Genomic DNA, 14,985 nt, shown 5'->3' with positions numbered 1-14,985 from the left:
AATTTTCATAATCCATTATTGCTGGAATAAATTACTGATGTCTGCCTTTTAGCTGTGAGGATCTGCTGCTTTTCTCTGTTTTAAATCACAATATTTCTGTATTTAATACTAAACACAGAAGAAGATGTTTGACGATGCTTCACTTTAACTCTCAGAACGTCTAGATTTCAAGACATTTTATGAAAAATATTCATAATTGTCATCCCTTCTTCTTAGCTCAGTCACTCTGGAAGTATTCCTTGCAGTGACTTGTAGCGTATTTCTATTTGACTGAGCTCCTGCGGTTGTTTAAAATCTAAATCTGTGACTCTAACGGACAGTAAACGGTACTCCTCTGTGTTTTTTTTTCCCATCTGTCCTGCTGCCATAGTGAGCAGAAACAACACACTGATCATTTCCCCAAAGACATGAGGTCACTGCTGCCTTCAGGGACGCCTCGGAATCCTTAGGTCCACACTGGAGACGTCAGCTTCACTGCTCAGTGTGACGAAATGTGACTCCAAGCATTTAATATAATTTTCATGAAAAATAAACTAATAGTAATTTGTTGTTTAACCGTGTTTGTAAAAAATACACAGGTTTTCTCCATTTAAGTCAACTCTACATCTAAGTTATTTTACTGGTTTTACAGTTTAATGTGACGATGTCCTTCATTTATTTATTTTCTGGCACATTGCTGTCAGATTTGTTCTATATTTTTTAATATATTGCACAGATGCTGCCAAGTTTAGACACAGCTCTGGTATTTTACAGATATTTGCAGTCATTTAATAAAAAAAATATATACATTAAAAAAGGAAAAAATGATAAACTGTTATTTAACTGTTATGGATTTTATGGTTTACTCAGTTATTATGTCCAGTAAAGTCACTGAAAAAAATGTTAATTTTAATTAAATCATGTGAAAACTCAATAATGTCCACATTAAAAATCTGGATTTTCACAAATAGTATTAAATTTTTTCACCATGTTTGAGTGTAAAAAAAAAAACACACAACAGTTTTTTGCCATTTAAGTCAGCTAAAATATAATTATTTTCAGTGTTATTACAGTTTATGAACGTTACAATATTCTTCCATTTTTACATTTCATTTATTTTTTCTGGCAATTGGTATTTTACAGATATTTGCAGTTATTTAATAGAAAAATAAACATTGCAATATTTTTCCTTCATTGTACATATTTTTTTCTGGCACATTGTTGTCAGATTTCACTGTTTTCTAGATTAAAAAAATATAGTGCACAGAGGCTGTCAGGTTTAGGTACAGCCCAGGTATTTTACAGATATTTGCAGTTATTTCATCGAAAAAATTCATAGAAATAAAATAAAATCACCCTTTTGCTCTATCTAAGTTAACTAAAATATATTTATTTTACCGTTTTTGCACTCTATAAACGTTGCAGGATTGTTCGTTTATTATAGATATTATTTTTGGCACGCTGTTGTCAGATTTCACCGTGTTTTCTAGATTTATTTTAAATATTGTGGTCAGAGGGTTTAGTCGCTGCTCCAGCGCTACTGCGGGTGTTCGGTTTGTCCTACAGCCATGAAGGCAGCACGGTCTGCGGGGGGCGGGGTTTAGAAAAGCCCCGCTTAGTCCCAGTCGTCCTAAACGCTCCAGACAGCAGCGGTGATCCCGCAGAGCCGCTCTGAGCCCCGGACAGAAGCACCGTGAAAACATGTCGCTCTGAGGCTCCCCTTCACCCGGCATCCATGGTCTATTTCCCGGGGATGCAAGCCGAGGCGCGCAGCGTCAAGCCGGGGCCGCTGCTCGACATGTTCGACTCGTCGTGGAGGGTGCGGAACATTTGGGACGGGGTGAGGCTGGAGGTGGTGGAGGACCGCAGCCCGGTGGTGCTGCACAGCTTCACCCACCTGGACCCGGACCTGCCGCTAGTGGAGGTGAGAAGAGGCCGCGGGGTGGAGTGAGATGATGCCGGGATAGAGGGGGCTGATGCCGGGGAGGAGGGCTGCGCTGGTCTGGTGTAGAGGTGGAGGTCTACGGGGATGTCGGAGATCAGACCCCCTCAGTGTTTACATGTAGAAATACAAAGAAACAAAGGATTTTCTCCTGTTTGGATGTTGAAAAAGCACTTTAATGGTGGTTGAATTTTGTGTTTTCTACCATAAATTGATGCATAAGTCACAATATTGCAGTGATGTAAGTGTTGAGTCATGCTGCCTCAATGTTGTGTTTTGGTGCCTCACTTTTCACCAGAACACAGGAAAATAGCTGGTTCATGCTCAAAATTTCCACTTTTTGCTCATTTATTGGTTGAATCCCAGGTTAAACTCGGTTTTAAAGGTCTAGTTGGTCGAATTAGTCAGTTTTCCACTTTAAATTTGTGCATAAATTTACACCAGAATGCAGGAAAATAGCTGTTTTATGCTCAGGCTTTTCCACTCAGGCCCCATTTTTGCTCACTTTTGGGTGGATTCAAACATGTTTTCAGTGCCCAGGGTGTCATAGTTTAGAAGATTTACTTTTCTAAACTATGAATTGTAGGACAAAATGTTTCTGCTTAGAACTAATTTTTGTAAATTATTAGCTGGATCCAGTATGGAAGCAAGATTTAACTTTCCAGATCATTGAGTTTTTCATTTTCCACCATACATTTGTGCATAAAATTGGACCTGAATGAAGAAAATTTGGTGTTTCGAGCTCAAAATTTTCCACTCAGATCCTATTTCATACTATTAACACAAGTTTTTTCAGTATTTAGGGTGTCACAGTCTAAGTTTTCCACCATAACTTGGTGCATAAAATGACACCAGAATGCTGGGAAATATGCTCAAAATGTCCACTTTTGGCTCCATATTGGATGGATCCAACGTTAAACCAGAATTTGAGCGTTCAAGGTGCCGAATTTTGTAATTTCCACCATCAATTTGTGCATAAAAGGACACCAGAATGCAGGAAAATATGTGTTTTATGCACGCGTTCTGCCCATTATTTGGTGGATCTGCGACTCAGTCGTGTTTTTAGGATTCGGGGTGTCGATAGCAGCCCCATAACCTACATTTATTGAACAAATAATCCATAAAAACAAAGGTAAACATTACATCATCCTCCGTGTCTTTATACGTCAGCTGATGAAATGTGACATAATCCTACATTACATATGCGGCTGGTAAAGCCTCCTCATCATCACACAGATGCCGTTTAAACAGCTTAGAGATGTAGAATTGCTGAGCGGCTGGAAAGTCCGGGGGGTTTCTGTCGTTGGGGTGGCTCCGTGGATTCGTCACGTGTTCGTGAATCAAGAGAAATTGAAAGAGGAGCGTAGCGGCGCTGCTGGAAACACAACACGCCACAGGATGACTTGCTGTTTCTCTTTTTTTGTTGCTGCAGCTTTCACTCCTCCCTCTGCTCACTCACTCCTCCACCGCATGCCAACAGAAACCTGCAGACGACTCACATCGCTCGCTTTACTGATTAATAATAGGTGTCGGATGATTAATCATATTTGTCGAATCTTGGAGGAGTTTTCCGTGTCGTGGTTTTTAGACGTCAGAATACAGTAAATCAGTGGCTTTGTTAGCAGAAATAGTGACACAACACTGTTTGATCAGTAAAAACATTTTAAAAAATGAAAAAGCATGCATAAAAATAAAAAAAAAATGAAAATGACACGCTCACTTTGCTGGCTGTTTAATGTAATTACAGACTAACGTCAAAAAATGCAAATAGATCCTGAAAGTCTTCTACGTTTTTGCTTAAAAATGAGCTTTTCTTATCAAAATAGTTGCTGTTGAAGCTTATTTAATCATTTTGTTGCTCGACTGGGACACAAAAAACTTCATTACACATTATATGGTGGAGAAAATCCAGATATAAATCCATCTTCCTATGAAAATTAATTACAGAAAAATCATTTATTTGATTGTTTTCATTATCTGTTAATGTTTTTTGTCATTTAACTGATTCATTATGCGACCATAAAACATTATAACAACCATTTTATACCAAATTATTGCTTAAAAATGAGGTTTTCTTGTCAAAATAGTTGCTGTAGAAGCTTGTTTAATCGTTTTGTTGATCTACTGGGACACACAAAACTTTAGAACAAATTATGTGGTGGAGAAAATCCAGATATAAATCCATCTTTTTATGAAAATTCACTGCATTAATTGCAAAAAAAAAAAATTCTATTTCTAATACATTTTTTTTTTCATTTTATACTCTTCAGACAAAAGACAGAATTCGTTAAAATGCCCTTTTGTGTGGATTAAGTGCTCCGTTGTCCAGCAAATGTTCAATTTATAATTTAAACACCGAAATAAATGTAGTTTAAAGTCAAAAAATGTCCTATAAGACTGAGAAAACTAGCAAACAATCATGGTTAAGAGGCTGTTAAACGGCTTTATTTTCTATTTCTAATCCATCATTATTCATTTTCTACTCTTCAGACAAAAGACAGAATCAGTAAAAATGTCCTTTTGTGTGGATGAAGTGTTTTATTGTCCAGTGCTCACCCAATTTCTGATGTAAAAACCAAAGTAAATGTAGTTTATTGTCATGTAATGTCCTATAAAACAGAGAAACCTTGCAAATAATCATATTTAAGAGGCTGGAATGATTCAGTACATGATGACTATAGGTTTTCCTTATATTAATTGTGCCTGTATTTTATATTTATAATGCATTTTTTAAAGTTTCCTCCTCTTCAGACCAAAAATATAATGTCCAAAAATGTTTTTTTATGGATTAAGTGCTCCGTTGACCAACATACGTCCAACTTTTAATTAGAAAACCTAAATAAATGTAGTTTAAAGTCATAAAATATCATGTAGAACTGCAAAACTTGCAAATAACCACATTTAAAAAGCTGGAAAATGGCTTTATTTTATATTTCTAATGCTTTTTTTTTTTACTTCCTCCTCTTCAGACCTAAGATGTAGTTTGTGAAAGTGTTTTCTAAGGATAAAGTGCTCCGTTGTTCAGCTCTCGTCCTGAACATTGGCTGGAGGGAGGACGTCTAATCATATTTATTGGTCTTCTATAAACCCTGGAGGTGATTAGAACTGAGACCACATGCATGTTCTTCCTCCTCTCTGATAAATGTTCTTTTCCTGACGTTCTGCTGTCACCGGTCGGTCCGATATCACAAGTCTGTTATTAAAGGCGGTCCTGTTTGGGTCCCTGGACTCCAACTAACCTGCTCTAATCTAATCCTCTGCTCTAACACAATTACCTAATGCCTAATCCTCCTCCTGCTCAGGACGGGCTCCGCTCACAATCGCCGCCTTTCTTCCCGCTGCCGCCCGTCATTTGATGCCCGGCTTCGGTTTCAGTCGCTGTGGTTGGATTCTGTTATTTGTTGATCCCTCCGCCTCCATGTAACGGGCGTCAGGCTGAACGTACGGCATCGTATAGAGCTGGGAGGTAAAGTTACAGCTGGAAGAGCTCAGAAAGGAACAAGGACGCAGAGCTGGCCCAGTTTATTCACATTTATGCGTTGTTGAATGGAACAAAAGGCGAAAAAACCGGGTTAAAGCTGAAGTTTGGAAGCTTCACCGTTCGTCCTGATGATTATCACAGCCGCCAAGGGACATTTTCAAAACATTTTATTATTCATTTTTCTTATAAAATGTCAAAAAACTCACTTGTTTCGTCGAAACCCCCCCCCCCCAAAAAAAAATTATCAGTTAAAAGTGCAAAAGGCATAAAAACCACCACCAGCATATGAGTTTGTCAGCCTATATGTACTGTATCGTATAACTGAGAGATAAAATTGCAGCTGCAACACGCTCATAATAGAAGAAAGACACTGTTTTGTTCCAGTTTGTTCACATATTTCTGTCTTTACATTGTTAAACATAACAAAAGATGAGAAAAGCTGTAAAAACTGATTTTTGAAAGCTTTGCTGCTCATTTGGTTCAAAGTCAAACTTACCTTGACTGGTTCCTGCAGTCACTTTCTGCAATTATTACAGCTACCGAGGGACAATTTTAGCACATTTTGCTATTAGTTAGTTCTTTTAAAATGTCAGAAAACTTGCTTGTTTTGTCCAAATCCCCCAAAACTTCCAGTTAAAGCTGCAGTAGGCAGAAAAAAACACCACCAGAATGTGAAAACTGAGCAACACAAGCCCAGCTGCAAACATGAACAAAACGGGTGTAAAAGCCTTTTTTTTTTTGGTTTGTCGATATGAAATTTGACGCTTATTGGTATCAGTCGGTTTCATCTCAGTTAGCCGTGTCGCTGTCCTCACTCAGATTCTGTGAAATATTTTGAAGTCAAGACTGAGTTCTGTTAAATGTTTTCAGACCTGGGAGTTTCTGTATTCCCTGAAGATGTATATTTAAAATAATTTTAAAGTGGTTGTAAACCTAAAATGTGTGTTCATAATCACAACAATTAAGCACATAACGCATAAACATTCCTTTGAAATAACGATGAACTATAGTTGGATCATCAGCAAACAGCTTCAGCTTTTTATGTATTCTTTTGTTCGTTTATTTACTTTTATGAAATCCATTCAAAATTTTGTCTAAATACTGTTTTCATTTGTGATATTGTCATTTTTCATGGTAGTATTAGTACTGGAATGTTATCATCAGCAAATAACTGGTATAATAACGATAGCAGTAATGTTTAAATGACAAAAATCTACACATAATGCTTGGACACAAGTTTTCACGCTGACAAACTTAAAAAAATTGAGTATCTTTTTAAACTTTTTGGTGTTTTTTTATGAACTTAGCACCTTTTAGAAATTAATTAATTCAACAATGAAATTTTATCTGAATATTTTTATGACAAACAGCAGGTTTTTGAAAGTTCTCCCAAAATATTTTTGCTGAATTTTGAGAATTTCAGATGTTTTCAGACCTGGGAGTTTTTCTATTCTCTAAAAGCTAACATTTTTTAAAACAATTATTAACCTAAAATGTCAATTAAGTACATAATGTATAGAAATACCTTTAAAAATAACATTTAAACACTAGTCGGAACAACATGAAAAGGGGCATTAATGCTGCTAATTATCCCTGATTGTGAAGGTGAAGCTAATTCCGCTAACTTGTCAGAAAATGAGATGCAAACTGCTGCATTATTTAGTTTTAGAGTCCAGTCATTATTTATTAGAACGTCCAAAGCAGATTTCCACTTGTTTTTTAAAGAAAAATAAAACACATGCTAGTCTTCCTTCACGTTGACCCGACGTGACACCAGAAAACCGACTCGTCACATTTTTCACCCTAAATCTGGGTCACATGGATAAAAATAGAGTCCGACACATCCAAAGGAACCTCGCAGAACCTAAATGTTCCGTTTGTTTTTGAGATTATTTCTTCCATGTGGGACGAGTCCAGCTGCTCCGGGTCGTTATGTCACTCATGTTTAAACCCGGCTGAGTCACCGTTAGCGCTTTAAGGTTCTCATGGTCGCCTGTTTCCTACAATGGAACCGAATCGGACGCATGCTGAAGGTGATCGGAGCCCCAGAAACTGAAGAAACTCTTTGGTTTCTCTTCAGACAATTACCTTCAGTCTGGTCTCTGCTTTACGAACATCCCAGCCCTTAAATCCTGCTGGTTTGCTGCTGGACTCTGTTTTTAGCTTGAATGAATGAAAGCTGCTGTACAGTGTTCGATGGCGGCTTTTTTACGGCAGCTCCGGTTAAAATAAGATTACAGCGGTTACATAACTTCAAACAGAGCTGATAGAAAACGGTGATTAAGCACATTATACTGGGCTGTTATGTAAAGTTGTATGTTTATGGATCGATCAGGCTCAGATTTAGCACTTTTAGGTAAGTGGTGGCCACAGGTCGCCTGAAATCTGCTTCACAGTGAAGCTGTTGGATCTGAGTTTGAGGCAGAACGACAGAAACAGAAGCAGCAGGAATGTGGAGGCTCAACGCCTGGAAAAATAACTTCTCTGAAATCGTCTGATTCTGCACTTGCTGTCTGTCTGATTCAGCCCAATAATCTGAACCTGGACCAAGTCTTTTCCTCCTGTCGTGCTTTTGATTCTAATCTAAAGTTCTGCATCTCAGAAGCAGCAGAACAACATGATTATTGACCCGTAAAGGACAGAAAACAGACGTGATTCTGTTTCATTTAAAAGAGTTGTTGTTTTTCTTTATCAAATCAGTCGTGGTGCAGAAGGAACAAGAAGGTTCTGGAGGGATCTGATTTGATTCAGCAGGATTATCTGGTCTTTATCTGGTGGAGGTCTTTGCTGAGCTTCATCTGCACACAGCTGAGAGGTTATCGTCTTTAGAGAAGCGGCGTTTCAACGTCTGGCAACACAAAACCAATACAGCTCTAGTAATTAGGGAACTGATGAGTTTGAAACCATTTGTTCTGCTTCACTTCATGTTTCTGTTGGTATTAGTTCCCCAGATGCTGTAACTCCACTCTTCCAGTTCAACATTAATGCTTCTTATGTCTTAAGACTTCTTCCACAAGTATGTTAAGGTTATCATCTGCAAATATCTAGTATAATACCTGCACAAGTTGGGTTTAAATGAAAAGAAACTCGAAATAAAGCCAGTAAATGGACTTTAAATTAGAGTTAACTCAACTTTGTGGTGTAGTCTTGATATTTTATTGTGATAAATTACAGAAAAATGCTGTTATATATCGCAAAATAACTTCTAGGGCTGCAGCTGTTGACCATTTCTAACTAACTAATCCACTAGTTTTTTGATTTACAATTTTTAGCTTGTAAAATATTGGATAAATATCTTGCCACATTTCCAAACTTAGGCTCTGAAAGTTCAGAACTCTGTACTCAAAATCAGTTCGAAACTAGTCTGAAGACTTCCCACAGTTTATTTCAATCATAATTTAAACTTTACGGCTTGGTAAATCTACTTTATTATCGCCATCTTTTGTCGTTTGTTATTTTTTGGCTGTTTTAAAAGTTTAAAAGTTGTTTTTGTTCGTTTATTTCTCTTTGAACTTCAAATTTTAGCTACTTTCTGCCACTTCAGCAGCCATGTTCAACTAAACTATTTCAACAGTTATTGGGTCGATTTGGATTATATTGAATGTGGAGATTCATGGTTCCCAGAGGATTTATCCTAATGGCTTTGGTGATCCTGTTAGATTTTCCCTGACTTCACCTTCACATTTGTGGTTTTGTGTCAAATGTTTCTACAACCATTGGATGGATTGGATCAAAATTTAGCACATATGTTCATGGTTCCCAGAGGATACATCCCAATGACTTTGGTAGTATTAATATTTTTTCTCTACCCCACCCCTGAGCTTCACGATTATGGTTTTGTCAAATGTTTGGACGACTATTGGATGGATTGGATCAAAATTTAGCACATATTTTCATGGTTCCCAGAGGATACATCCCAATGACTTTGGTAGTATTAATACTTTTTCTCTACCCCACCCCTGAGCTTCATGATTATGGCTTTGTGTCAAATGTTTGGACGACTATTGGATGGATTGGATCTAAATTTAGCACATATGTTCGTGTTTCCCAGAGGATACATCCCAGTGATGCTGGTGATACTATAACTTCTTCTCCAGCACTAATGTACGGTCAACGTTTAACCTCTACATGATGGATTACCAACATTTGGATGGATTGTAATGAAATGTAGCATGTGCTCTTGGTTCCCAGAGAATGAATTGTAGTTATCTTTTTCTCCAGCTCCGTCATCAGGTCACATTTTTAATTTATCCCACATGTAGTGAAGAAACTCCTGCCAAGCCACTGGCATTTCCACTGACCTCAGATCTACTGTACCAGGAAGCTAGCTAACATGCTAACTAGGGCCATAGTTAGCAGTTTTAGTAATTTTCTTGATTATTTGATTAGTTGTTTAGATTTTAAAATGCCAGAAAATGTTTTAAAACATGTCGATTAGTGTTTCTGAAACTCCACAAGCAGTCTTGTTCTGTCCACAACCCAAGATATTCGGTTTAATGTCTTAGAGGAGGACAGAAAGCCAGCAAATATTCACATTTTTTCATCTTTTCAATGCTCAAACCAACACTGTAATTGCGGCAGAAACATGCAGTGGGACTTAAAGTGAGGATTTTGGTGCACCAACATGTTTTGTGTCAGCAGCTGGATCCCACTGCTGCCTCGGTATTCAGACCGCTGAAGAGTTTCTGGATGTTTTGCTTACATCCCCCTCCTCTCTGCTGCCTCCTGCCCCACTTTAAAATGACCTCAGCGGCTTTCGGCGCTCATTGTTAGCGAGGGGAAGTCACTGGCTTGTGCCACGGGCTCGTAATGGATGCGTGCTATTGTTGGCTTTGTTTGGCTGTTGACTGTTTCAGAGGCAGGTTTTCTCTTTGCGCTGGGAGTTTCCCCGATGATCTACATTTAGACGCTGCCTCAGAGGGGCTTCCTAGCGATCGCTTTCGAAGCAGGTGTGTTTTCAGTTGGCGAGCCGACTTCTCTGAACACAGTCCCAGAGGGGCGTCGTTTACTTCTACCGCTGTTTAAATCTGGTGCTGAGCCAGCTGGTCGTGTTTATAAAGACCATCAGATATGAAAACAGGACGTTTGTTTCATGAGATAAACATTTTCTTGATATCTAGATGATGTGATTGTGTTTCTTAATAGGTCAGCCAGCTGTGGTCGGGAGTTTCTGGGGTTTTTCATCTCTATGACAGTCCAATAAACAGTTCTATCAGTCAAGACAACTTCGTTTTCCAAGTTTATGTTTGAGATCTGGGGTAAAAGCAACAACTTAAAATACATCAGGGGCAAAAATAACCACAGCCAGGCCAAAATAGGATTATTATTGAACCTTCAGGTAGACTCTCCTCATGTTTCCCTCCAGAAATCCAGTTTTAGACCATCAAGTTAAGCTGTAAATGTGTTGGTGGCAGTTTGACACCTCATCTAATCAGATACTTGGATCCTTTTTGGGGTAAATATTCTTTTACTGTTACTAACTCGACTCTTCCAGTTTGACATTAAAGCTTCTTACAGCTTAAAACATGCAACCAATAAAACAAGGTTTGACAAAACTCACTGTTCAGTTACAGAAGGAGCTTCATTTTCAGCACTTATCAGTAAATATCTAGTAAAACAACTGCAACTCTTGTGTTTAAATGTGCTTTAAATGAGAAAAAATGCTCGTAAATGGACCCTGACTGACAGTTAGCTGCTGTTTGCAACCTTCAGTCTCAATCTTGCGGTGAAGTCTTAAATTATAGCGATTACTTAAATTACAGTAAGTCGTCACAGTTCTAGAGATCCAACCATTTCAACTCATCCAAGGCCAGTTTTTTGACTCACTATTGAGCTTGTAAACTGTGGGATAAGTGTAGCATACTTAAAAACTGAAGCTCAAACTGTTAAAACTCACTGCTTGAAATCCTAAAATGTAATAAAATAAAGTTTCTTTACTCGTTTTATAACTCGAGTAGTGCAAATGTTTAGAGTAAATGAACATTATGACCGAGTAAATTAGACTTTTTCTCCTTTATTATGACATTTTTAAGACTTTTGTTGTTGTTTTTGTAAACTTAAAGTTGTGCTTTTTTGTCAGACCATTAATGATTGCTAGTTTTTGTCACTTCAGACCAAGATTCTTTCTAAATTTCTAACACAGATTTAGAGTCGTTTTGCACAGTTTTTATGTCTTTCAACTTTCAACCGTTTTCGACTCAAATTTGATATATTTTGGAAAGGTTTTAGGTCTTTTAGAACATTTTGTAATAATTTTTGGTCATTTTCAACCATTTTTGACAAAATTCTGAATTATTTTGGAAGAGTTTTAGGTATTTTGGACAATTTAATAGCAATTTTTGATGGTTTTCTGTCATTTTAGTCCATTATCAAGTCATTTTCCGCCATTTTTGACAAAATTTTTCACAGTTTTTGGTAAATTTCAGAAAGGTTTTAGGTATTTTGGACAATTAAATAGTTATTTTTCGCAATTTCTTTTGCCATTCTGAGAAACTTTTGAGAAAATCTGGGTAAGTCAGAGATATTTTGGTAAATTTCTTTGTTGTGTGACAGTAAAATTGAATATTTTTAGGTTTTGAACTTAGAGCATAGGAACCCGCAGATACTTCTGTGGGCTTGGAGTAATCAGAAATGTCATTTTTTCCAAACATTTTTATTGTTAGCACGTCGTAGCTGCAGGCAAAGAACACAACGGCGTCACACTGGTCGTACACCACGCTAACCCGCTGCTAATTTATTGAAATGAAACAACGACGTCCATTCATCCGGCTGCAGATCAAGCGTCGCCGTCATGTGGCTCTTTGGGGAAACTCATTTCCGTTTCTTTTCTCAGCCTCATGACTCTTTTTCCTGACAGCTTAATTCTCCTCACATTCCTGCAGCCCACACGTGCATTCATGGAGTAGGTGATGGAGATCTGATAAGAGCGAGGAGGAGGAGGATTCCACACATTTCTGCTTCCTACATTTATTCACAAACTCCCAGGAACAGTTAGTGGAATATTAATGTCAGAGCTGGACCAGTTCAGACGGTATTCCACAGGATGCTCCGGGTTCTTGACGATTTGGAAGTTATTTTATTAAATTATAGCATCGTTTCATTTTTACTCAGCAATTATGGAATATAAGAGGCTAATTATCGTTACTATCTTATTTTACGCTGCTCTTAGCACCACATGAGCCGGTAAAGTGGTTTACAACTATAATGTTCTGGATGCTACGTTAATGACAGCAATGATGCAAATTTACCAGAATTCAATACTGATCCGGTGTCAGTTTGTAGCAGAGCTCAGATGTGTTTTTCCTCCTGAATGTCATGTGTCTATGTGCTGGACTGGCTCAGAAATGATGGGAAAAGACCATAAAAAGTGATAAATCTGGACCCACCTCTATGGACTTGAAGGGGAACTATGACAAATCCCATAATAGTGATGCTCAAAGTTCTTTTATGCTAATTTTGCATCTTTTTGTCGTGATTTTGCGACTTTTTGCCGTGATTTTGCATATTTTTTCATTGTTTTTGCATCTTTTTGTCGTGATTTTGCATCCTTAAGCCTGGAGTTTGCATCTTTTTGTCATGATTTTGTATCTTTTTGTCGTGTTTTTGCATTTTTTTTCGTGATTTTGCATCTTTTTGTCGTGATTTTGCATCTTTTTGCCTTGATTTCGCATCTTTTTGTCGTGATTTTGCATCTTATTGTCGTGATTTTGCATCTTTTTGTCGTGATTTTGCATCTTTTTGTCATGATTTTGCATCTTCTAATCATGATTTTGCATCCTTTTGTCGTGATTTTGCGTCTTTTTGTCATGATTTTGCATCTTCTAATCATGTTTTTGCATCCTTTTGTCGTGATTTTGCGTCTTTTTGTCGTGATTTTGCATCTTTTTGTCATGATTTTGCATCTTCTAATCATGATTTTGCATCTTTTTGTCGTGATTTTGCATCTTTTTGTCATGACTTTGCATCTTTTAGTGTCAATTTTGCATCATTTTATTGTTATTTCACATCTTTTCGTGATTATTTTGTACCTTTCTGGTAATTTTTCCTCTTTATGTTGATTTTATTGCTGATTTCAACAAAACTCTGATGTGTTTTTCCTCCTATAATGTCGTGTGTCTATCTGCTGTACTGATGAGGCTCAGAAATGATGGACAAAGTTCATTCAAAAATGATAACTCTGGACCTTTAAGGACCTGAAACTCTAAAAATATTCATCCTATGAAGGTCAAACTTTGCTCTCTGACTCCTCTGCTGTTGGTCTGTGCTGATTATCTTCATTAATATCTGATTTTACGCTGCTTGCAGCACCAGATGAGCTGTTAAAGTGGTTTAAAACTCTAATATTCTGGATGCTTTGATAATCACAGTAGTGACGCTCCGTTTGGCGGTGAATTATTCAGTTAAAGACCTGTATTACTCTTACAGTTTTTCCTTGTTTTCCACCCGGTTCTTGTTGCATAACTTCCTCTCCAACACGGAGTAAACAGGTTTCTATGACTAAAGGTCCTCTGTGTTGTTTTGAATGTGATGTTCCAGGTCACTGAGTGTTCGCTGCTGCACATGTTGTTGATTTTACGGCGTAAAGACGATGACTAATAGCAGCTTCACACATCAACTAAAGATATCAGCAGTGTTTGAGCACTGAACGAGGACTTTGACCAGTGTTCTTACATCATCGGATTATTGCTCATTTACTCAGATTTTTCAACAATGGCTCCAAAAAATGTTCAAAACGGCACCAAATCTGCAACGTATTATTCAGTAATGGTTGAAAATCCCTCAAAAATGTTCAGAATTGCACTAAAGTTGTTCAATATTACATTGAAAAGACACAAAATTGCTCAAAAACTGTTCAAAATGATGCAAAAGTATTCCAAAATTACAAAAAATATCCCAAATTATTCAAAGATGGTTTAAAACTACTCAGAAATTGTACAAAACGTTCGATAAAGTTGCCAAAAGTCACACAGAAATGATGCAAAATTACTCGTATCTGTGCAAAAAGGCTCAAAATGAGGCTCGATTTAAGTGTTTTAAACCGTGATTTTTGCTTTTTTATAATCATTAAGCACCTTGTAACTCCACTTCCTGAAGGATTTCTGTGTGTTTTTCACCCCCATCGCCCCTAAAGAGCAGAAAAAATGACAAATCTGTGAGGACAAATCCAGAAAAGTCAGCAAACACATCTCCTGATTGTCTTAAAATAGCTCGTTTCCTCGGGCTGGGAGTAAATGACGAGATCACAGGACTTTCCCTGCAGCTCTGATCTCATGTTAAAACTCTGAGCTGCAGTTTTTCTAAACCCGTAGAACTTTTGGGGGCTTCTTGGCTGTTTTAAACCGGGACGGTGCTGATCCCAGGAATCCCAAACGAAACCTGAATTTACCGAAAGGAGAATGCAGAACTGCTTCCTGAGCTCATTTCTCAGGGAATTCCCTCCAATTTACACAGAAATCCTTATCGGTTTTGATAGTTTATGCCAAAGAAGGAATGTTTTCCACGTTTTTTTGTGAGCGATAAGCGGGAAAAGAGTAATTAATTGGGCTGTTTTTGTAGAATCAAGTCTGTTATTTAATTATTTATG

The 14,985-nt window shown here is 37.6% G+C and overlaps 1 protein-coding gene across 7 annotated transcripts in view; it reads left to right on the top strand.

The window, feature by feature from the left end:
* Positions 1 to 14,985, top strand: part of LOC110968628 (ral guanine nucleotide dissociation stimulator) — a 74,602-nt gene that overhangs the window by 29,556 nt on the left and 30,061 nt on the right. Inside the window, exon 1 of one of the 7 annotated variants that reach the window (XM_022218555.2) lies at positions 1,596 to 1,903. The exons of 4 other annotated variants lie outside the window; for them this stretch is intronic. In XM_022218555.2, the coding sequence (XP_022074247.1) occupies positions 1,715 to 1,903 (189 nt within the window). In that variant the 5' untranslated portion in view covers positions 1,596 to 1,714. Of the gene's footprint in view, positions 1 to 1,595; positions 1,904 to 14,985 lie in introns of those variants that run through there. 2 more of the 7 variants (XM_022218554.2, XM_022218556.2) reach the window with 2 other exon arrangements.

Source organism: Acanthochromis polyacanthus, chromosome 7, assembly GCF_021347895.1.
Source record: "Acanthochromis polyacanthus isolate Apoly-LR-REF ecotype Palm Island chromosome 7, KAUST_Apoly_ChrSc, whole genome shotgun sequence".
NCBI lineage: Eukaryota > Metazoa > Chordata > Actinopteri > Pomacentridae > Acanthochromis > Acanthochromis polyacanthus.
This window is presented reverse-complemented; position numbering and strand designations above follow the sequence as displayed.